The 17986-nt window shown below is 44.2% G+C and overlaps 1 protein-coding gene across 10 annotated transcripts in view; it reads left to right on the plus strand.

Moving 5' to 3' along the window:
* Window positions 1-17986, plus strand: part of DLG2 (discs large MAGUK scaffold protein 2) — a 1595452-nt gene that overhangs the window by 1448815 nt on the left and 128651 nt on the right. For all 10 annotated transcript variants that reach the window (XM_059722034.1, XM_059721995.1, XM_059721996.1 and 7 more), the window contains one exon: window positions 1571-1685. In XM_059722034.1, coding sequence (XP_059578017.1) covers window positions 1571-1685 — 115 coding nt within the window. The remainder of the gene's footprint in view (window positions 1-1570; window positions 1686-17986) is intronic.

Genomic DNA, 17986 nt, shown 5'->3' on the forward strand with positions numbered 1-17986 from the left:
GGACTCTGGCTGAAAAGTATCAGCAGGACTCAGGCACGTTAGGAATCTATCTTGTTTTCAAAAGCAACACGGGCATTCAAGAGGCTAAGTCCTTTGGTTTTCAAAAAAGAGTTAGGCTTTCTTTTGAAAATGGGATTTAACTTCTTAAGTCATAGTGTGCCTTTGTAAATATTACTCAAGGAAAGAGGGACCAGTTAGACACGGACTGTTTATTTTAACAAGACCATAAACCTGGAATGTATCCTATATGGAAGAGGAGGATGTCTTTTCCCTTCTACTGACACATGCATAATATTCACTGATGCTAGTGGGAGTTGTGAGTATAGGGGAAGAAAGTAGAACCTTATAAAATAGCAGTAGTTTTCCATTTGATTGGAAAGCAGCAATTGCCATCTACCAAATAAAGCAGCTATCAGGCATTTCAAGAGGACAGCAGGGGACAATGAGCACTATAAGGAAATCTGAAAAGGGTTCCAAAAATTGGATGAAGTTGGAAAATAGTGGGGAAAAGCCACAAAAAAAAAAATCAGTGAATACCATTAGACCTTGTGGTAGTTCTGTCTGGAGCATAGCCCAAATCTTAGCACTTGGAAAGATCAAATGTTACCAGCCTTTATGAAGAGTTAAAGGGTATTGAATAAAATCAACAAGTTGTTGCTACACAATCTACACATTCTGGGAGCAGAGCCAATATGAGCAGCAAGTGGTAAATCAAAAACAATGCCAAGTAATCTGCTAGAAGAAAATGGGATTCATGTGAGAAGAGGTTCTGCTAAGTTACGATCTGGACAGAACAGCACAGCCTGACTGACATAAGTGCTCAAGTTGCTTGCACACAAAAAAGGCAGTAGAATACACCAGTGGCTAGTAAATGGGTGAGAAAGACAAGCTTGTTTTAACTGAGAAACATGAGATCTGGAGGCAGAGGCTGAAAAAGTTTGGTCCATTGATCTGCATTCTGCTACTGCTTTGCTGCATGGTAAACGTTGACTAAAACATGTGATGTATTCATTACAATGCCCCAATTTTCAAAGGTGCTGAGAACCTGGTGTCTGTAGAAGTTTGTAAGCCCCCAGCGCCAGTGGCGACAGTCAGACCACATATTTAGGCACATAAATAAATATTTATTACTTGAGGCGTCTCAGTTCACAAAATTTGGCCGTGTATCTGTACAATGGGAATAATAGTAACTACATAATGAAGAGGTGCATTGCAAGGAAAAAGTTTGTGCACCATATTCCTTCAAACATGCATCCATCCTGTTGAGAATCTGTCTTTGACAGAGACAGTAGTCTAAAAGTAGGGTATTCCCTTTTCTATCGCAGACTTCTGGCAAGGTCTTTGCCAAATCATGTTAGCTTCTTCGTGCCTCAGTTTCTCATTTGTAAAATGGGACTATAATATTTGGGAGCGCTGATGCAATGAAAGATGGCGAGACGCTTGGATTCTCCAGGAAGGATTTTCAGATCATGTCTTTGATTCTTTAAGTTAATATGGATTCATCTTTAATAATTCTAATGATGTCCTGGGCCAAGGCAACTAACATACCTATTTTTACGTTTGTCCTCAGAGTACGCTCGATTTGAGGCAAAAATCCATGACCTGCGTGAGCAGATGATGAACCACAGCATGAGTTCTGGGTCCGGCTCCCTGAGAACTAATCAGAAGCGGTCACTCTATGTCAGGTAGGTTTGGAGTGATTTTCCTGGTCATACATATCAACAGTTTTTCTACCGTGTTGTTTTGGGGAACTGAGGAATTTAACTGAAAGGTGTTTCCTGAAGTGAGCTTTTATGCTTATAAGCATATAATGCAGTGGTTTCAGTATGAATTCTTGATCATTGCATGTTACTAATCCTGTTTTTGGAGAGCCTTAGACTTCCATGTTCAGAAAGAATTGTGGTGATTTTTCAAGATGAAAATATCTTGCCATTTGATAGTCCACCCAACACTGAAAAAAGTAGGGCGAGCATTTCTATTGACTTCATATTGAATATATATATTGTGATAGCACCTAAAGGTCACAATTAGGCTGAATCTCAGTGCTCTAATCAGTGACCAAATTGTATTAGTGGCAGCTCCTGTCACGAAGAGCTTATAATCTAAATGGGAAAGATGAAGCGGGTGGATGAAGCAAACAAGCCAGTCAGTGTGGGCTAATGTCACATGGGGAAATGCAAAAAAATAAGATGCATGCAATTCTTAGCCAGGTAGTAATAGTGATTATTGGTCTGTTTTTGCCATGGTAGTTCTAGCTTGGTAGCCATAGTCAACCAAAGGATTGATTGACTTGGCACTTGACAACATTTTTGCTGTTAACCAGTTCCTATTGGCACTGAAAGGTATACTGCTCTGAGTGAATAATATATCAGATTCAGTGTCTGATATTTCAATAGCACCCTTGCTTTTTAGGCTTTTCATTCTTAATTTATTTCCTCGCGCTCATAAAATTAAAAAAAAATCTTGCCAATCATGAAATAGAGGGAAGTAATTTGTCAATCTCCAGGAAGTGATAATTATTCATGGGGGAGCTAATTCAGGTGATACCATTGCAGAGATCCAATTAAGGCTAAATCCTACATTTTGTCATTATGCCCTCAGCATGAGGGGAAATGGTATTAGAAAGAACTGAAGGAGGAAAAAAAACACTCAAAGGTAAGTGCCTGGTGGTCTCTTTCAAGCTTGGCACTGCTGCAGAGAGATCAAGTCCTGAATGGTGATAGGGGCTGATCGACTCTCTTATTCCCTAAAAGCTGATCTGTCATTCCATAAATACTAGTCCAGCTGCCCTTGTGACTCCAATCTGTCCTCTTGGAGTACTTCAAAGTTGTCAGGTTTTTGTCCACAGTAGAATCAAATAACTCTTTCACCCTTGCAGGTCTTGGCCTATAGCACTCTGCACATCAGCTATGATTCTCCAACAAGGTTTGGTACCTGCAGGGCTTCCCTTTGGGAGTCTGTGAATACCATTACCAGATCAGTTACTTCTTAAACCAAAATGCTGTTTAATCTTTACTGTTGGAATACAGCAGAATATTGGAACATGGAAGTGACTTTAAAAAAATAAATAGGCAAATCTATCTTACCAAAAGGATTGGCCTCACTTTGGAAGCTTAGGAAATGCTTACTTTCTTTAGACACCCCTGCAGGTCTTTCCCTAGATATGGCAATTATGGTAATTGAATTGGGGGCTGCAGGGAGGTCATGATAGCAGCCTTCAAATATCTGAAGAGAGAGAATGGTTCCTCTTCCTTACTGCAGAGGGTACAATGTGAATTGCTGGCTTCAAACTGCAGTAATGTAGATTTAGATTAGTTAACACTAGGCACATCTACACGTAAAAGTAACATGGCTAAATAAACTCTGTTGCAGTTTGCACCGGAGTTTATTGCTCCTGGGAGCAGCATTTGCACATGGGTCCGGGACCGCAGCTGCAAGTCCGGAGCTGCTCCCCCTGCCCGAGCTCAACATGCTGCGGGGGGGCTGGCTGGAGCAAGAGGGTGCTACAGTGTGGGGCCAGCCAACAGACAGCCCCATGCTGTAGCACCCATGTGCCCCAGCCACCCCCAGTCACCATCTACACATACGTTGCAGCAGATTAAGTACCTCCGCCATAGGTTTGTACTTGCATTGGGCAGTATTAACCTATGAAATCTATGGTGGAGTTAATTAGTTTACTCCAGTCTAATAGCTCCACACGTGTAGATGGTGATACTTTACTGCAGGAGCTGATTAGGCAACTCCACAGTAAACATCTCATGTAGACGCACTCACTAAGATCTTCCTTACTGGTAAAACAGTGAAGCAGTGGAACAGATTACCCAGGGAAGCTGTGGATGCTCCTTCGTGGGAGGTTTTATAAGCCAAGAAGAGGTTGGATAAGCACTGGTCAGGGAAGATTGAGGAGTACAGTCCCCTCCTTCTTGCATGAGGTTGAACAAATGACCTCTGAGCTCTGTTCCAGCCCTATGATTCTGCACTGGGGGAGAAGGGACACAGTCTACATGAACCCTCAGGGCCTTTGGGGAATATTAACCTCTGTCTTCTTATATAGCAGAAGTACCATCCAAAGTCTTTGCTGTCATTATGGCTGGTTGCTTTGCTGGTTTGTTTGCAATTAGAAACCAAGAGTTCAACATTTTCTAAAATAGGGTTGCATTAAACCTAAACTAGTTAATATCACACAGCAGGTGTCATGGTGCCTGAGCAATAGTCTCATCCTCGTCTAATGCCTTTCAGCCCCGTATCTATTTATCACTCTCAAACCACATAGCTAAATCTGTTCTTTTCTTCCAGAATGCAATAGCCTCAATTAAATCCTAGTTTTATAAACTCATGTAGTCAACACCACAGAGATAACTGTTCTCATCTTTGCTATTGGAGACAGGCTGCATTATCATATGTGATGTGGTGATGCCTGAAGAACCCAATCAGAGACCAGGGTTCCTTTGTCCTGAGCACTGTTAGTTCAAATAACATACAGTAATTATAAAGGTAGCCTATAACTATATCAGGTACTGTGGGGGGGAAAAAAAGAGTGATTTGGGAAATGTGCATATTCTCTTAGAATCTAATTTACTGAGTACATTAAGGATAAAATCCCCTTATTGTCCAGGGACCTATATGAGAAATCTGTAGTTTGAAAGAATATTATAATAATGTTTATACAATTCAGGCCAACTGTATTACAGTGGGTTATTTTGGTAAGCATCTGTGTAGCATGTAAAAGGTCTAGCTCCTAATTATCCTAAAGAAGTGAACATAGCAACTCCCTGGCTGTGATAGAAAGCTAATGATGCCATTTTTCTTCATTTTTTTTCTTGCTTGAAGATGTCATGGTTGTGCTGCTCTGCACTGAATAAGAAGCATATTTATTTTTTAGCTTGAAATGCTATAGCCATAGAGTTTAATTGGGATTAATATAATTGATTTAAGCACTATGCAAAGAATCAAGTAGTTGCCTCATAGACAAAATATATTGGAAAAACTAGAATAGAGTAAAATAAATTTAAATAAGAATTATTACAAATAAATCTAATTCATTCACCAGTGGCAGTTGGATGAAAGTAGGAGGTTGCAATGGGTGTCCATAGTGTCCTATGGACACTAGCATTGGGAGTAGCATTTATAAACTTTAAGGTGGAAGGAGTAGATCCACTCCCACAAGATCTTTTTGGATCCACTGGATGCCAGGGCCTCCACTCTCATTCTAAAGTCTCCCTGACTATGTTGTTGCATTGCTCCGTAGGGCTGCTTTACCTGCTGTCTCTTAATGTCTTCTTATGAGGGTGCCATAAAATAGCATTTCAAGCTATGGCTGAAAGTTTGTATGCTTTCTTTACATCCTCCTATTTGATTCCCAGCTCTGCTTCTACCCTCTATAAATTTCCCATCCTCCAAAGGCAGTGAACTGCTGTTTCTTGCCACCATCTAGCCCCCGCATTAAGCCATGAGTCACATTAATATTGACCGTAGACAGTAACATTAAATGCAGCAAGAAGCAAAGAGAGTATGAAGATCGGAGGTCAAAGATGGTAGAAGTGCATTGCTCACAGCTGTAGACAAAAAACAGAGATGTTTACATAAGGAATTGTGATTGCCTTCTGGATTTCTTCTTTTATTTTGGTGGTTTACACCTCCTCCTCCTCATCATCATTCTTTGTCCCTGGCCCTTCAAAGATAACGTTCCCTTTCAGCCATGTTTCTGATTATATTTGTTGTATTCTCTGCATTCATTCATTTTTTCTGGTAACATGAAAACATCCATTGTTTCTTAAGAACTCACTTGTATTACTGAATTTTCAGGTAGCTCTAGGGTGGCCAGATGTCTCATTGCTGCCAGGTCCAAAAAAAAAGAAAAGTGCACGTGAAAGAACCTGTCTTCATAGACTCATCTGCCTGATTTCTAGATGAAGAAGGCTTTGAATTCTTACTTAAAGCAGTCAAATAGAAATGAAGAAATGTCTCTAGCCAAACATTAGAGAGTCTGTGAAAGAGGGATGCCACACTCAGGGTTAAAACTCTGGAATGCATGATAGCTCCAGGTATACATGGAGATTCAGCATCTTGCCTCTTCAGTTCATTGGTTTTAAGCTGTTCAAGAGCAGTACTGACCCAAAATCATTGCATCCAAAAGCTATTCTCTGTCCTGTGTGGAGTGGCTTCTGGGTTTTGTATATGGAAACTGTCCACTTCATACCTCCAATACTGCATGAATTGCCAAGTGCAAACCCCTCTGTAAGCCTTGGAAATGAACCTCTATGTTAAGATTGGGACACATTAATTGTGAGATCAGTTGCACTCTTACTGCCAAAGCTGTACCAATTCTAAAAATGCTCTGTAGTAAAGACAAGGTTCCTTGGGTGAATTTGATATCTTTTATTAATAAAGAGTTTGATATCTTATTAATAAAAGATATCAAATTCACCCAAGGAACCTTGTCTGCCTATGTCCTTAGACCAACACGGCTACAACCCAAACCCCTGTAGTAAAGAGTACTTCAGATCTCCTTTCCAGGCAGCACAATATTACCAAAAATATTTCAAAAAAGGAATGAGATTTCTTATTGCCTGTGTTATGTGGCATTTGATGCAAGGGATTGCCAAGGGTTTGGCAAATATTTGGGGTATAAATGCAGTGCAGGTGTTAAAACAATTATATGTTTGTTAATTTATTTATTCAGCCATGGGAGGCAAAATCTGAATCTGTGCCATTCACCGTGGTATCTTCTCAGCTGTTTTTGCATGAATACAGATCAACGGAGCTTAAAGGAAGTCGGGATCTAGGAGCTTTCTGTTGTATACTCTGGTTTCCAGAACAATGAATCTTTCAGTGAGTGCTATAAGGCGATACATGCAATTTCTGAACACCTTAGAAAAAAGATGTGATGTCACTGCGGTACAAGCACCTGGGGAGACAAGTTTTTTAAAGTAGTTGTGGACATTCAGAGGGGAGGGGGCTACAGTGAGTTACAGCTGAAAAAGGTCAGCTGTCAAAACCTCGTGAGGTTTGCAAGCAGCCAGCAGCGCTGGTTTGAGCACAGAATGCCTGTCATTTCCACCAGTTTTCTTTCTGGTGGCTAAGTGCCCTCCTCCAATTGACCTTCAGTGTGTCCTGGATTAAGGCTTGAAGGGTTGAATCTCTTTATAGGTATGCAAACAGGATCATGACAACAATATTCGGAAGTTCCCCTAGATAGACAAGCTTTAACTGTGAAACCTGCACATGTTTGGAAAGAACAAAATATACAAGTCCAAAATCAGCCTTGTAGGTCTGGAAGGACAAGCTTTCTGTTGCAAGGAAAAATTAGCAAAGATAATTTTGGATTTTGGGGGGAAATTACTGAGCACGTTAGAAATGTAAAAATATAATACCATCAAACTCTTTCAAAGCTGTTACAGGCCTTTATAACCAGAGACATTACTAGAAGGCTCAACACTGCAGGCAAGTCTAATCCTTGCTAATTAGTAGGACAAGCCTTCAGACGTGTGAAGCAGATTCTACGCACACACACATGCACGTATGCAACCCTTACACAATATGTAATGTCAGCCTGCACTGCCTATCCTGCTGCTGTTTCTATTTCAGTAATAAATCGCTATGTGGCTTTGAAATGCCACCTGTTTCATTTTAACCCTTTGCTTGGATCTTAGATCCATATCTGTCCCCTACCCTGCCTTCTTAGTGGCTTTCAAAATTATTTCATAGATACATAGATTCATAGATCCTAGGGTCGGAGAAGACCTCAACAGATCATCAAGTCCAACCTCCCACCTATGCAGGAAAGAGCACTGGGGTCAGATGACCCCAGCCAGATGCTTATCCAGCCATCTCTTAAAGACCCCCAAGGTAAGGGAGAGCACCACCTCCCTTGGAAGCCCATGCCAAATTTTGGCCACCCTTACTTTGAAGAAGTTTTTCCTGGTATCTAGCCTAAATCTGCTCTCTGTCAGTTTGTGACCGTTGTTCCTTGTTACCCCAAGAGGCCCCCTGGTGAACAGAGCATCTCTGATCTCTTGCTGCATCCCCCAATGAATTTGTAGGTGGCCACAAGATCACCTCTCAGCCTTCTCTTGCGAAGGCTGAAGAGGTCCAGGTCCCTCAGTCTCTTCTCATAAGGCTTGTCCTGTAAGTCCCTAACCATACAAGTGGCCCTCCTCTGGACCTTTTAAGTCTATCAACATCCTTCTTGAAGTATGGAGCCCAAAACTGGATGCAGTACACCAACTGCAGTCTGACCAATATACTGCATAGAGTGGAAGTATCACCTCCTTGGACCTATTTGTCATGCATCTACTGATACATGATAAAATGTGGTTAGTTTTTCTGATGATTTTGTCACACTGACGACTTGTTCATCTTGGAGTCCACTCTGACTCTAAGATCCCTTTCCACTTCTGCGCTGCTGAGAGGGTCACTTCCCAGCCAGTAGGAGTGCTGGATATTTTTGCAACCTAGGTGCAGCACTCTGCACTTGTCCTTGTTGTACTGCAACCTTGTGTACTGCCCACTTTTCTAACCTGTCCAGGTCTGCCTGCAATCGTTCCTTACCCTCCGGAGTGTGTACTTCACCCCACAATTCAGTATTGTCTGCAAACTTGGACAGAGTAAACTTCACACCCACATCCAAGTCACTGATGAAGATATTGAAGAGTACAGGTCCAAGGACTGAACCCTGCGGGACCCCACTAGCCACATCCTTTCGGGTCAATACTGACCCGTCTACTACCACTCTCTGGGTGTGACCGCTAAGCCAATTTGCCACCCATTGGACTGTGTAAACATCTGTGTCACAGCCTCTTCATTTATTTATGAGACTAGCATGAGATACCGTATCAAAGGCCTTGCTAAAGTCCAAGAAATCAACATCCACCTCTACTCCTGCCTTTAAACATTTTGTGACCCTGTCATAAAATGAAACCAGATTGGTCAAGCATGATCTACCTACTACAAATCCAGGCTGGTTTCCCTGCTGTATTATTTTTCCCACTGGACTCCCATAAATATCATCCTTCATAATCTTTTCAAAGACCTTTCCAAGGATGGAGGTGAGACTGACTGGCCTATGATTACTTGGATCCTTCTTCCTCCCCTTCTTGAAAATAAGGACCACGTTGGCCCTTTTCCAGTTCTCCAGGACCTGACCCAAGCACCATGAGTGCTCAAACAGCCATGCCAGTGGTTCTGCTATGACACCGGCCAATTCCTTCAGTACTCTCAGATGCAGCTCATCGGGGCCTACTGACTTGAACACATCCAATCGATCCAAGTGACTCTTTACCAAGTCAGCATCGACAGTTGGTGGGCTGGGGTCCCTCTGATGCCCATCTAAGAACCCATTAGGAGACTTATCTTAAGCCCTGTTCAGGAACAGTGAGGCAAAAAACTCATTGAATAGCTTAGCCTTGTCCCCCCTGTCTGTCACTAATTGCTCCTCCTTGTTCAGTAGGGGTCCTATACTGCCCTGCACCTTCCTTTTACTCCCTACAAAGGAGCCAGCCTCAGCTCTGTAGTTGCTTTGGCCTTTCTAACTGCCTCCCCTCAAGTGTGGGCCAAGTAGTACTCCTCCTTGGTAGCTTCCCCCTGCTTCCACTGCCTATATGCCTTCTTTTTTGCCCTTAGGCCCCCTGGCTTTCCCTATTTAACCAAGGAAGTTTTTTGGCTCCTTTTCCCTTGTACCGGGATAGTCTCCCTCTGTGCCTGAAGGATCACTTCCTTTAGGAACGACCACCCTTCCAGGACTCCCATCTCGCCAATACTCTTATCCTGCAGTGCGTCATTGACTAGACTCCTAAGCACTCTGAAGTTAGCCTTCCTAATGTCAAGCACTTCTGCCCTACTAGTTATCTTACCCACCCTATGCCGTATGGTGAATTTGATTGATTGGTAGTCACTGTCCCCAAGGTGACCATGAATCTACAGCTCCCCTACCAGGTCCTCCCCTGTAGCCAACACCAAGTCCAGTAAGGCATTCCCCTAGTGGTACTGTATACGTCTTGTGTTAGGTGAAGGTCCTGCATGCAGGTTAAGAACCTACGTGAACAGTTGGATTTGTGATTTGTGTGAACAACATTGAGAGCTGTTGGTATATATACTATGTGGCAAACCAGTAGTGGGTGCTCCAGCTGGACCATGTTCCAGGCTCCGAGTGCTTCACGGGGGAACCTCACATCCAGCCACCCCCCTTCCTGGAGCACACCCACAAGCCTGGGGGTAATGCCACCACCACCCAGAGGCTGGACTGATCCTGGCTCTGTGTCCCCTGGGAAACACAGGCCTAGTAGTCCTTGAGGGTATTCATAGATTTCATAGATTTCATAGACATTAGGGCTGGAAGGGACCTCGGAAGATCATTGAGTCCAGCCCCCCGCCCAAAGGGCAGGACGTCAGCTGGGGTCATAGGATCCCAGCAAGATAAGCATCCAGTTTCATCTTGAAGGTGTTCAATGAAGGCGCTTGAACAACCTCCAGCGGCAGGCTGTTCCAGACCTTGGGGGCTCGGACAGTAAAGAAATTCTTCCTTATGTCCAGCCTGAAACGATCTTGTAGTAGTTTGTGACCATTCGTCCTCGTCATCCCTTGGGGCGCTCTGGTGAACAAACATTCCCCTAGATACTGGTGGTCACCCCTGATAAACTTGTAGGTGGCCATCAGATCACCCCTGAGCCTGCGCTTTTCCAGGCTAAAGAGCCCCAGGGCTCTCAACCTGTCATCGTAGGGTCTGCTTCCCTGACCCCTGATCATGCGCGTGGCTCTTCTCTGGACTCTCTCAAGCTTCTCCACATCCTTTTTGAATTGTGGGGCCCAAAACTGGACGCAGTACTCCAGCTGCGGCCTCACTAAGGCCGAGTACAGGGGGAGAATGACGTCCCGGGATTTGCTTGAGAAGCATCTATGGATGCAAGCCAGCGTTTTGGTCGCTTTACTAGCCGCAGCATCGCATTGCAGGCTCATGTTCATCTTGTGGTCAATGATGACCCCCAAGTCTCTTTCTTCCATAGTGCTAACCAACATAGCACTGCCAAGCCTATAAGGATGCTGCGGGTTTTTTTTCCCAAGGTGGAGAACCTTGCATTTATCGGCGTTGAACACCATCAGATTCTCATCCGCCCACTTGCTGAGCCTGTCCAGGTCAGCCTGGATCATCCGCCTGTCTTCTGGTGTGGATGCTTTGCCCCAAAGTTTGGTGTCATCGGTGAACTTGGCCAGTCCACTTCTGACTCCAGTGTCCACATCGTTAATGAAGATGTTGAACAGTATGGGTCCAAGGACAGAGCCCTGGGGGACCCCAGTGGTCACAGGACACCACAATAAGTGACTTCCATCAATTACTACCCTCTGGGTCCGACCCCGGAGCCAATTTTCCAGCCAGTGGATCGTGGGGACCCAAGGCGACAATTGGCCAGTTTCTCCAAGAGACGATCATGGGACACCAGATCGAAGGCTTTTTTGAAGTCAAGATATATGACATCAATCTCATCTCCCTTGTCCAGGTGATAGGTCACCTGGTCGTAGAAGGAAATGAGATTGGTCAAGCAAGACCTACCCGCAACAAACCCGTGCTGGCTATCCCTTAAGATGTTGGCGTCGGCCAGTCCTTTAAGGATGGCCTCCTTAATAAACTTTTCTAAGATCTTCCCCGGGATAGAAGTCAGGCTGATGGGCCTATAGTTAGCCGGATCCACTTTCCTCCCTTTCTTGAAGATAGGCACCATGTTGGCCTTCTTCCAGTCTTCGGGCACTACACCAGAGCACCAAGAGTTTTCAAAGATCCGCGCTAGAGGCTGGGCTATGATGCTCGCCAGCTCCTTGAGTACCCTGGGGTGAAGATTGTCAGGGCCGGCTGACTTGAAGGTATCCAGCTTCTCAAGATGTTCCTTCACAAAGTCAGCATTAATGGAGGGCAGGGGATCACCCTCACCCGGACTTCCCGGCCCTGTAGCAGGCACAGGCGTCCCATGGGGCTGATGAAAGACCGACGCAAAGTACCTATTTAATAGGTTGGCTTTTTCCTGGGCGTCAGTTGTCAGTTGCCCCATCTGGTTCAGCAGGGGTCCAGCGTTGCCCCTGCTTTTCCTCCGGCTCCCCACATATCTGAAAAAGGACTTTTTATTGTCCTTGATGCTCAAAGCTAGCTGGAGTTCAGTTGCAGCCTTGGCTTTCCTGGTCTGCTCCCTACAGGACCAGACCAGTGCAGAATAATCCTCCTTGGAGGTGACTCCCATCCTCCATCCTTTGTAGGCCTTTCTTTTTAGCCTCAGGAGGTCTGCTAGGTCCCTGGAGAGCCAGGGGGGCTGCTGTGCCCTCTTGCTGCCTTTCCTCCGAGATGGAATAGACTTAGTTTGTGCATTGAGGATCGCTCCCTTGAGGAGCAACCACTCTTCTTGAACTCCCCTCTCCCTGCAGTCACAGTCCCTTAGGGCCTCACTGACAAGCCTCCTGAGCTTGTCAAAGTCGGCTTTCCTGAAGTCAAGGACTTGCGTGTTGCTGACCGACTTGCCAGCTTTTCGGCGGATGGTGAAGGTGATCAGCTCGTGGTCGCTGTCACCCAGCTTCCCATCGATCACTAGGTCGCCGACTAGGTCCTCCCCAGTAGCCAGCACCAGGTCGAGCAGCGCTTTGCCTCTCGTTGGCCCATAGACTTCTTGAGTCAGGTAGAGGTCATCCACGCACGAGAGGAAGCTCTGTGACCGCTCAGATTTTGCTGAGCAATCCTCCCACAAGATGTCTGGGTAATTGAAGTCACCCATGACAACCATGGTCCTGGAGCAAGCTGCCTCAGCCAGTTCCTGGGCAAACTCCTGGTCTAGCTCAGGACTTTGGGTGGGAGGTCTGTAATAGACTCCCACCATTGTGTCCCCTGTGCCGTGTTCCCCACGGATTTTAACCCAGAGGGTCTCCAGCCGTCCACCCTGGTCGCCAATATCGGCTTGCAGGGACGCGTAGCTTTCCTTAACATAGAGAGCTACACCCCCGCCCCTTTTCTCTACACGATCCCTCCTGTACAGGGTATAGCCATCTATCCCCATGGTCCAGTCATGGGTGGAGTCCCACTAGGTCTCCGTGATCCCTATGACATCGTAATTGTTTGCACTGAGCAGGAGGATGAGCTCCTCCTGCTTATTCCCCAAGCTCCTGGCATTTGTGTACAGGCAGGCAAGCGCCCCCTGGGGGGCTCCTTCCTTGCCCACAGATTTTACCAGGGCTGGGGCTGGGGCGGGCTCCCTTGAGTGCCATGATCTGCTGGCTTTGCAAGGATTGTTCAGCGGGCCAGCAGTGGCGGTCGTCCCCCCGTCCCCCAGCGGGCTTAGTTTAAAGCCCGGTGGAGCAGGTCAGCCAGTCCTGACCCACTACAAGAACTTGGGATGCTTCCCTCAGTCTGAAGCACAAATGGTGGTCTCCCTTAGTCAGCTGAACCAAGGGGACCCCAAGGCATAATCTAGACCCTCTCCCAATATGTCTCCCATGCTAGGTACAGAGGAGAACTTTATTGGTTACAAGGAGTAGGTTTTGAATAGGGTATAAGGTAGAGCAATATCAGAGAAATACCTTAGAGCAAACAGTGCTATGGTAGCCTTTGATCTGCATCTGAGTTACTGCAAGCTATATATCTAGTTAGTTTTCCAGTAGCTTACTCATAAGTATCATCCAGAGGCAGTTGGAGATTCCCTCTGGAGGCAGGCACTTCATTGATCATGAGTTTCAAGAGAGAAAGCAAGTTTCAGATGGTCCAGCTTCTCTGAGAGTTCATATCATGGCTGCTGCCCCCACCTCCTGGGCAGTCCTTCACTTATATAGCTCTTATGACCTCATTTCCCTGATCCAATGAACACCAGCAACTGTTGGCTGCCAGCCAACCAATTTGAAATGCATCACTGGTTGCCGGGTAGACTGGCAGGGTCTCCAGCCCCCTCCCAGTCATGATGACATTGCTTGGAACAATAGGGAGTTTAAGTCCTGACCCAAGTGTGAGGCCAGTCATGTAGGCAGAGGGAGCAGGTTTCCCCCTCCCTCGGGAATGTATCCAGCTCAGGTTATAACTCAGGGTTACCTGAAGCCAATGGGGCCAGCGGTGTCTGCTCTCTGTGATAAACACATTGTCTGCTTGGTCCCCCACCTGATAGCAGAGTTTGGGGAGAGACAGATGGCATTCTGCCACATGCTATACACATGTGCAACATGTTTTTCAAGATTGGACAGCTTTGCAGTCCCACCATAAGGCCACACCCTAAATGACTTATCTTTCATGCTTTAAAGCTCAGTGGCTACATTTAGACATTTGGCGAGTGAGTCCTATGAGTGAACTTGACATCTAGCTATTGCCATTATTTAATTTTGGTAGAGTAATCACCAGAGCTTTCACAGCCATGATTCCAGGCTGCAGTGACTTGTTAGAAAACATCCCAGCTCTGTCTTCTGCTGAAATGCGAAGGACAGAAAGTGGGTTATTAATGGTTAGCTATTTACCTTTGATTAATCTCAAGCAATTCAAAGTTCTAAATTATAGCACAGACTGAAAGAAGCCTGTCCAAAAGCATGTCTCCAATGACACAACAGAGAGCACTTGTAATTATAGCATTTTGCAAACACATTTAGAAACTGTCAGTTCTGTGCATGTCAAACCAGCATGTGTGAAATGGACCACTGAACTTGCCCAAGTATGGAAAAACTGGGAAATTGTGAATTGCGTGGTCAGTGACCCATTTTGCATATGCCACTTAAGTTGATTTTTTTAATGTTCAGCTCTTAGGATTCAGCCATTACTTCCATTTATATAGTCCAACACATCTGAAATCAGAAGAAGTCTTTACATTGGTAAAGACTAGGAGTGAGTTCAGGCTCAGAACCTGGTGGAAAAAAATCCTAGTCCTTAAATTTCCAAGGCACAAACAAAGCCCCTGTATTACCTTTAGAAAAGGTATCACTTGTCAAAGGTGTAAGCAGGACAAGACAGTCTCTTCTTGGGCTGTGCTCTGGACTTTCTACTTAGTCCAGTTTATATATGTATTTTTTAAATGCCATTGTTCCATGTCGGACATATTCTTTGACAGGCTTTTTTAGTCTGGACTATAATTTGGCACTGATGAGGTCTCACCTGGAATACTGCATCCAGTTTTGGGTGCTACACTTCAAGATAGATGTGGACAGGCTGGAAAGAATCCAGCAGAGAGTGACAAAAATTATTAAAGGCCTGGAAAGCATAACTTGTGAGGAAGGGCTGAAAGAACTAGGGTTATTTAGCATGGAGTGGGAAAGACTCAGGATTTGATAACAGTCTTCAATACCTGAAGGGTGATTATAAGGAGTGTAGAAATAGGCATTTCTCTGTGGCTGTGGGGGACAGGAATAGGAGCAATGCCATCAAGCTGCAGCAGTGGAAACTGAGGACAAAGATGAAGATGAACTTTCTGAGCTGATCAAGCATTGGGTCAAGCTACCTAGACAAGTTGTGAAATTTCTATCTCTGAAATTTTCAAAAGCAAGTTAGACAGACACTTGGCTGGCATGGTTTAGTCGGCAATGATCCTGACTTGACCCAGGAGCTGGACTAGACAGCTTTATGGGATCCTTCCAGCCCTGCTTTCCTATGATCCTATGTCACTTCAATTCTCCTTTTAACCAGATTAAGATTCACATGCTTCCTACATTCTTACTGCCACCTGGTCAGGTGCCCTATTTCCAAAAGCTACCTGGAAAATGGAGGATCAGGTTCTTTGTCCTACCTGAATGACCCCTAACAAGCTGCCCAGGGCCTGATGGAATCAAATGGATAGTAAGTCCTGGCCATAGATTATTTTTAGAGTATGGAAGAATATCTGAATTACAGAACAGTCCATGATGCTCCATACAATGAAATAGGGAATCAAGCCTGCCCCATATTTAGAAACACAGATTATGTTCTGTGTTCTGCAGCATCTCCTCATTTTGTTAGCATATATATGAATATATTTCACTCATCTTTTCCATGGGCTGAATACACAATAACTGCACAAATAAGGGAAATTAACTAAAAAGTCAAAGAAGTGGGTAGAGATTGATTAGAGGTGCTGAAGACCCATAGCTCTGACTGACTTCAACAGGAGGGGCAGATGCACGGCATCTCTGCAGATTAAGCCAATATGTTTTCAGAGGTCTTTAACGTATGGTATGATGTATTACAGCTGTGTCACCAAGCAGCACGTCAAGGATGAGTCTGAGAACTATTAATCTGAGAATATTCACAATGCAGGGGCCCTCCAGGCTTGCACTTTAAATTTTACTAGTCTTCTGGTGTTAAATGAAATGGTGTGATATGCTGTAAGTATAGCAAACTGCCTAATACATTCTCCAGGAGCATGAAATGTGTTGTACTTGATGTATAGTCAGGTGGAATAATTGGCCATCTAATGACCTGCTAAAGTCCCCCCATCCCTCACAACATTGACATGTCTAAAGATATTTCCTTCCAATATTTAATATTTTATACAGTCAGAAAAGATACATTTGTTTTTAAGGCTGTTAATCCTATTTGTCCTCCAAAAATAATTACAATGAAGCAGTTAAGGCACAGTGAAAGTGTAAACAGAGACAAACTAGTCTCATTTTAGGGTGTGATGCCAGGTTCCCCCTTCATCTTTGTGGTTTTGTATTTACATTACAGTTGGCTGCTCACTGCCATTAAACAGAGAGAACCAGTTCACCCAAACTGAACAGCAGTTTTGACGGTAGACTCCCAACCCACCCCCGATGCTCTGAGACTTTCTGAAGCTTCCCTACACCCTGGAGTGGACCATGTCCTTATTGAATATATCGATTTATTATGCTACCAGGCTCACTTAATTATAATATATAAATACATTTATTATGTAAACATATAAATAGTTTTAAGCCATAAATACATGTAAATGTATTATGCTACATCCAACACAAGTAGCAGATGCTGAAGAGGCGGGCAGCACATCCGTCTCCCCATATTTGCTTTTATGGGAGATAGTGAGGTTGATCCCAGGCTGTCCCTTGCAAGATCGTGATGCAAAGAGTTAACTGTAACATGGCCTGAAAACTATTTTTTCAGGCCCTTTCCCAAAACATAACCAACTGCTGTCCACCATGAATGAGATGATGCTGTCTCGAGGCAGAGTGTTGGACTAGATAACATCTTAAGGTGCCTTCCAGCCCTATTGCTGTAGTCGCATGCAATTTTTTTTTTCCCCATTCATCTTTTTTCTATGCTACTGCACAGGATTGGCTTGATAAAGAGATGATCTCTTGGAACCTGCCAAAACACAAACTACTTCTCTACAAAGGGGTGATCTTTGAGCTACAGCAAAGATCCAGCTGCAGGAGAGGCAAAGCCCTTTGGTTCATGGTAACACCTCTTTACATTGCCAACATTTCAAGTGTTTCAAGGAATGATTCTCCAATTGTGGTGTAAATTAGGAGGAGGGCAGCAGGTTCTTTATTATGCTTTATAATATATTTTGTGCCTTTTACATCAGTTCAAAATCAAGGCCATCATATGGAATTCAGTGTCCTTACCTCACCAGTGGATAGTACAACCTTTCAATACAGGTTGGATTTATGTTTTATAATAAATAACAAATCAAGAGCTAAACACCGGATTATTAATCTCTGTTGTAACTGCTTTTCTTTTAGCAGCTTTGGTGCACACTTCTGGCCATTTTCCTTTTGTCTCAGAAGATATTTAAATAATATCCCAGGACAGATAATTTGATAAACTTGTGAGACAAGGTTCCTTGGGTGAATTTGATATCTTTGGGTTGGTCTAATAAAAGATATCAAATTCACCCAAGTAACCTTGTCTGCCTATATCCTTAGACCAACACAGCTACAACCTAAACCCCCATAAACTTGTGAAGCATTTGGCAGGGAAGCCAGTGCACCGTTTTATTTTCTTAAAAGAAATCTTAAAGCTTCTCAATGCATCTATATATATGCATATATGGTGCATATATATATGGGAAGCATGGGAAGCAGGGAAGCAGGA

Source organism: Alligator mississippiensis, chromosome 1 (genome assembly GCF_030867095.1).
Source record: "Alligator mississippiensis isolate rAllMis1 chromosome 1, rAllMis1, whole genome shotgun sequence".
NCBI lineage: Eukaryota > Metazoa > Chordata > Crocodylia > Alligatoridae > Alligator > Alligator mississippiensis.